Raw genomic sequence first — 6,565 nt, forward strand, 5'->3', positions numbered from 1 at the left:
GTCGAATCATACTCTATCGCTTATAATAAATTTATCAATTTTTAAAAAAAAAATAAAAAAGAATTATTTTAAATAATATGGAAACGATTATCTGTGATTAATAAATTAAAGTATGCATTTAAGAAAAGTAAAGTTCCCCGCTCAAAATGACTGAATGAGATACAAGCAGCAGTGGCAAGCCAACCAAAATTGATTTAGCTGTATAAAAAAGAAACCCAACATTGATTTAGTTGTACTTTATTGGACGGTACAAAAGTTGAAAAAGACGAGGTTGGTTCGGTTTGGTGAAAACAGAGAGGAAAAAACAGAGCCCATTGAGAACACACGTGCTTCATTCACTACTTCAGTGTCGCTTCCCATCTCTATCTCTTTCACAACGTTCTTCAATTCAAAACCACTTGTTTCTTCAGTTCCACTCTGCTTCTTCCCCTTTCTCTTCTCATACTCACCCAGCTTTCCTTTTTATTAAAAAATAAAAAAAAATGTTGAAGCTTTCGTGCAATGGCTTGGACCGGGCTCACTCGCTGGCCCAATGCGGCTTTGCGGGCCGGCCCGCCTGCGTCGTCCCTCGCCGGAGGATAAGCGGCGTCTCCGGATTCTGGTCGCCGGGCGGCAGGGCGATCCGGGTGTCGGCGGCGGTGGTGTCGGCGAAGGATGGCGCGGTGGCGACCCGGGTGGAGGCGGAGTCCGGGACGCTGGCGGACCGGCTGAGGGTGGGGAGCTTGACGGAGGATGGGTTGTCTTACAAGGAGAAGTTCATTGTGAGGAGCTACGAAGTTGGGATCAATAAGACTGCCACTGTTGAAACCATTGCTAATCTCTTGCAGGTCTTGATTGTTGATTTGTTTGTTCAATTGGGTGATTTTGATTTGATTTGATTACTTCATCTTGTTTAATTGGTGGATTGATTGGATTTTGAGCATCTGGGTGTTTCTGGTTCATGTGGGTTTGTGCATGTTTTAGATTGGGGAATGGGATTTCTTTTTTCTCTTTCTAAAATCTAAAGTGAAAAATGACGATATTTTGGCAATTGGGGTTGTTTTGTTTGGACTAAAACAGTTTTAAAGTTTACAAATTGAAGATTTGAGGCATTCAAGGTTGTTCTGTGTATGATCTATAGTAGTTTTTTGGTTTTGCTGTTTTGTGGCAATTTAAGGATTCCAGATTGGGAGGCACCGAGTTCCATGCATGGAGTGTTGGAGTTTGGAATACAAGATTTTGGAAAAAGTTTGCTTTGTTTTCTTATTCGTGCTTCTTTTTTGTATTAGTGCTAATTTGTTTCCTTGATTTTAACTCCCTGATTCAGAATAATCGTCATATTAAGAACTAGTACTCTCCTTTCTAGTCCCAGTCTTATGAAAATACTTATATATGTTCTTTGATGGTTTGCTCATTGTAATACCATTATGGCGTCCCAGGTTTGAGAGAAGGCAGTCCCTTAACTCATCCAAACCAAAAGATGAAAATCAGTTGGAAAATATAATTGATTTTTTATTTTCTAAAGTATCAAATGAATTTGGCTGTTTTTTATAGACTGTTTGATTAAACAGAAAAACAGACAGATCTACCTTAGGAGCCGAATTTATCTAATATAAAGAGCATGTGCTATTGTATTCCTCAAATGAATTTTGAAATGTTTGGTGACTTTGTGTAGGAGGTTGGATGTAATCATGCTCAGAGTGTTGGATATTCTACTGATGGTTTTGCAACCACCCCTACGATGAGAAAATTGCGTCTCATATGGGTTACTGCTCGCATGCACATTGAAATCTACAAATACCCTGCTTGGTGGGTTTTTGTTCTTTATGACACTCAGTTTATAAACTCTAGTTTGAAAAGTCTAAGCTAAACGATTCCAACAGGAGTGACGTTGTTGAGATAGAGACATGGTGCCAAGGTGAAGGAAGGGTTGGGACAAGGCGTGATTTTATACTGAAAGACTATGCAAGTGATGCAGTCATTGGAAGGGCAACAAGGTAAAGATTTTCCCTACAAATTGGACAGTTGTGAATTGTGATGCTTTTAGAAATTTTTCCTACAGCAGTTAGATGATAAATATTATAATTATGCACTATAATATACCGAGTTTTTTCTGGCATGGCTCCTTTCAGGTCTTAAATGGCAGATCAATTGTTAACAAGTAGGATATGCTTACTTTGTGTAGGACTATGATGATATCTGACCACTCTTTGATTTCTGGGCAACCTTGTAGAGGACCCATCACAAGCTTTTCCTTTTGATCTCTTTCCTCAGTTGAGCTCATGATAGTTTCTTTTGGTACCAACCAACTATCAGTGATGAGCCTATATAATATAACCTATGCTATTTAGTGGCAAAAAGGATAGGAGACTAAACTACTGGTTATTAAACTTTATCCCTAAGTAACAAGGATGCTAGGGATTTTATAAAAGCATAAAGCTCAGAAGTTGTGCCTTGGTGACTTGTTGGTCATGAGTTCGAATCCGGAAACAGCCTCTTTGCATATGCAAGGGTAAGGCTGCGTACAACATCCCTCCCCCATACCTTCGCATAGCAAAGAGCCTCCGGGCAATGGGGTACGAAGTTTATAAAGCTCAGAAGTAATACTGTCCCAAAATCTTAATTTGACAGAAAATTATCCATTGATGCAAATCAAGATACATTAACTATTAATTCCTTTGCATCATAAATTGGTGCATCTCTAAATTTTGGCATGTTTATGTTTTGTTGCATACAATAGCAATACTGTCTGATGAAATAATTTGTTTTAGATACTTTCATATAGTTGACTATTTACATTTAATTGTTTCAGCAAATGGGTAATGATGAATCAGGACACCAGACGACTCCAGAAAGTTTCTGATGATGTTAAAGAAGAGTATTTGGTTTTCTGTCCTCGAGAGCCCAGGTAGTCACTTTTCTTTATCATATGCTGCCAAGGCATTACAACTTACTCAAACTTTGTTAGACGATTTGTTTTATTTAGGTGTTCTTAATCATTGTTGTAATAACAAGACTTGATAAGCAGAAGAGATCAAACTTTCTGGGGCTTCTTAGCTCACTAGTGCAAAGAGGGTTACACTACTTGATCAATATTCTATATCTTTATGGATTCTGGAATAAATTAAATTATAGCATATGATCTTGCATGCATCAAAAGTACATTTTGAAATGACATCTTACAACTTTTATTTTCTGGTTGGAAGGAAGAGCTTACCAGCTTCATATAGTTTGCAGTAAACTGCACTGCAGGTTGTTAGTTAAGCCATTGACTAGGTACCAAGTGAGGCATCACTAATGAGGATGTCACTAGATTGTCAAGTAAAATCTGGGACACATGTTCACATATTTATGTAGCCTTATATTTGAAATCACTTGAATTTATGAATTAACACCCATCAAATTCTGTGACTCTTATCACTTGTGCTATATCAAGTCAAGAGTCTCCACTTTTGGCAGTGTCAGGGCTCAAGCTTTAATTAATTGGGCGAGAAGGGTTTTTGAGGGAAGGGGTATAGGTTGAGGAAAGGTGGAGAACTATTACCAAAAGAACAAAAGTTGAGCACACCTCAACCCAACTATGTTATCCTACCCATTCATATATATCCAGAGAAATATTATTTCTTGATTGTTACTTGAACATTTTCCAAAGAAAGTTTCACCAATAACAATAAGTCCAAATGAAGTAATACAAGTATAATTTTTTTCATACCCTCCCTCTCTTTGTGTGATAGATTTCTTGAAATAATGATTTAGCCTAGGATTATAGTTCATGTGTGATTGAATGAGAGGGAAAATAAGGAAACAGCATGTGGAGTCCACCTCCTTGGGTAGAAACCATGATAGATCAGTGATCAGAATTCCTGTTCTAAACTGAAATCAATCCTGTAGTTGTTATTTTAATTAACCTCACTAAAACACTTCTAAAAATATGGAGATCCACTATTTAAAGATCATTCCACATAATTCTAGAAATGACTGGATCTTTCTGAACTTAATGACCTTTTGGTTCTTTATCAACTGCCCTTGATTACAGACTCCAAGTGGTGAAAATAACTGTTTTCATTACTTCATAATTAAGAATCAACTATTGCTAATCTCTAAAATTCTTAATTGACAAATAAAGGAGATTTAACAGCATCACCATCATTGTTATTCATAACTGATTGTTGACATTGTGATACCATTTCTATTAACAACACAAACCTGGATTTGATTACTTTCAGCAGCTTCTGCCACTTACCTTTTTTAGGAAAGGACGTGAGGAAGTTTCGTAGTGATTTCTTATAAAATTGTGGGAACTTTACTACAAATACCATGTTCCATTATTTTAAAAACGAGTCTTCCTATAATGACTCATTATTCATAACTGATTCATGTTTTTTTTTTGGTAATTGCCAATTGGTACAAAAATTGGCTTTTGAACAATTTTTTCTTAGCATGCTACAAGTAGCTTGGTTGAATTGTTATGGCTGAATGATCATACTACATTGCTTGTCTTGTTACTGTTAGTGATTTGGTGTGTTTCAAATTTCAATACCCTGGCTGGATTGCTGCTTAACTTGTGATTTTGTTTGCTTTGTCCAAATTCTCTTATGTGGTTTTAGGTTAGCAATTCCAGAGGCAGATAGCAATAACTTGAAGAAAATACCGAAATTGGAAGACCCTGCCCAGTATTCCAGACTTGGACTTGTGGTATGATCATTTGCCTCATGAACCTTTTTCTGTTATCCTCCCCCCCCCCCCCCCCCCCCCCCCCCCAAAATAGGCACAAAGGAAGGGATTTTATTGGAGAGAAAATAGTTGGCAAATCCAGCATATTTCAATTTTCAAGAGCCTGGCCTTCTCACTGTGCCTTTTATTTTTGCAGCCAAGAAGAGCGGATCTGGACATGAATCAGCATGTTAACAATGTCACCTATATTGGATGGGTGCTTGAGGTTGATAGATTGTGTTTTTAATTTATTGAAATACTTTCTATTTCACTTTTTAGCTAGTTTATTTGTCACAAAATCAGCTTTTGGGTAAACAGTTTATATCATGTTCTCGTTTAATTTTACTTTTATGAAATCTTTATATCTTAAGGTGCAGTGTTTTCAAAATTAAGAAAATATCTATTACTTGATATGTTCAATTTTTCTGAAGATTTGGATTTTTCTCTTCTGGTTTGTTGCTTATTCTATATTTACCCTTGTCATAAATAACGTACATGTGACCTATATCATTGATTTTTATGTCAAAAAATGTGTCTTATCATGTTGATGTCATTAACATACTCTTACTTTTATCAGAGCATGCCTCAAGAAATCATTGATAGTCATGAGTTGCAGAGTATTACCTTGGATTACAGACGAGAGTGCGGACAGCATGACATAGTTGATTCCCTCACTAGTGTGGAAGAAATCCAGGGTGGTGCCGAGGCAGTTTCAGAACTGAAAAGTACAAATGGATCTGCCATGGCAAGGGAAGACAAACATGAACACCAGCAGTTTCTGCATCTACTTAGGTTGTCTACTGAAGGACTTGAGATAAACCGGGGACGAACGGAATGGAGAAAGAAAGCTCCAAGATGAGAACCATTACGTGTGCTTCCACCCAAATCCATGATTCTGTTTTTGTCTTTCTTGTGTTGTTTCACGTTACCAGGGTTGTCTTATCAATTTTCCCTTTATATTTTGCTTAGAGTTTGTGCCCTTAATAGGGGATTGGAGAGTTAAAATTTTGTCGCTGTTTTCTTGTCATGCTCACAAATTTAAATTGTTGTCCAAATCCTGTAGTTAGGCTAAATAGGTTGACATCAATCTCTGATCCATTAGCATCAGATTCCATGAATGTCATTGTACCTTAAGGGAGCATAGAAATCCAGGAAATTGGTATGGTTCTGTCATCTACTGTATGATTCGAACAATGCGTGTTGCTAAAATAATCATTTTAAAATTATTCAATTAGCTAATTATTAATGTTCTGACTAATCTTGCTGTCTCTATTTATCAAAAGTAACTTTTGTTTATTACCATTACTTACTGCAGTACATGTTTATCTGAAGAATGTAGCATTTGTGATAGGAGTTATGTTTGCCATTGCAATAGGCTGTTATAAAGTACATATCAAGCTGTGTTGTTCTGGAGTAAGTGTTACTTTTCTGAAATAAACTGTAATGTGTCATATATCTGGCTGTGTAGCACTGTATTTTCCGGTGGTGGTAGCACTTTGTTCTATGCATATATCTGGCTGTGTAGTATACACACTGAGCAGAATAGTACAATACAAGTAGCAAAGTCATAACGTATTTTGTTTTGTTTGTTGTATGGTAGTAGATGCATTATGCAAGCAATTTTGAAGGAAAGGAAAAGAACAAATAAAAGAGGAGTTATCAGAGAAGGGAGTCTGTCAAGGATTATTGAGGATAGGATGAAAGATCGCATATATATATATATATATATATATATATATATATATATATATTTTTTTTTTTTTTTTTACTTTAAGATGATATTATGTGTGGGATAAATAGTTGTTTCTTACTTTGATTTATTGAGTAACTAGTTTTTAAGACTTATGCTAATGTTTTGTTTTCTTCAGTTTCA

The 6,565-nt window shown here is 36.3% G+C and overlaps 1 protein-coding gene across 1 annotated transcript; it reads left to right on the forward strand.

Moving 5' to 3' along the window:
* The first annotated feature begins 237 nt into the window (after window positions 1–237).
* Window positions 238–5,950, forward strand: LOC100776450 (oleoyl-acyl carrier protein thioesterase 1, chloroplastic). The gene is made up of 7 exons (XM_041017682.1): window positions 238–827; window positions 1,655–1,788; window positions 1,863–1,976; window positions 2,792–2,887; window positions 4,587–4,674; window positions 4,850–4,918; window positions 5,270–5,950. The coding sequence occupies exons 1-7, from the start codon at window positions 483–485 to the stop codon at window positions 5,549–5,551; spliced, it is 1,128 nt and encodes a 375-aa protein (XP_040873616.1). The 5' UTR covers window positions 238–482; the 3' UTR covers window positions 5,552–5,950.
* Window positions 5,951–6,565: the final 615 nt, after the last annotated feature.

The sequence above is a fragment of the Glycine max genome, chromosome 8 (genome assembly GCF_000004515.6).
Source record: "Glycine max cultivar Williams 82 chromosome 8, Glycine_max_v4.0, whole genome shotgun sequence".
NCBI lineage: Eukaryota > Viridiplantae > Streptophyta > Magnoliopsida > Fabales > Fabaceae > Glycine > Glycine max.

Excerpts from the sequence above, each read along its gene's own strand:
- LOC100776450 (XM_041017682.1), top strand. The coding sequence starts at position 483 with ATGTTGAAGCTTTCGTGCAATGGCTTGGACCGGGCTCACTCGCTGGCC. Across the intron at positions 1,789-1,862 it reads ATCTACAAATACCCTGCTTG|GAGTGACGTTGTTGAGATAG; the intron begins GTGGGTTTTTGT and ends CGATTCCAACAG. Across the intron at positions 2,888-4,586 it reads TTCTGTCCTCGAGAGCCCAG|GTTAGCAATTCCAGAGGCAG; the intron begins GTAGTCACTTTT and ends ATGTGGTTTTAG.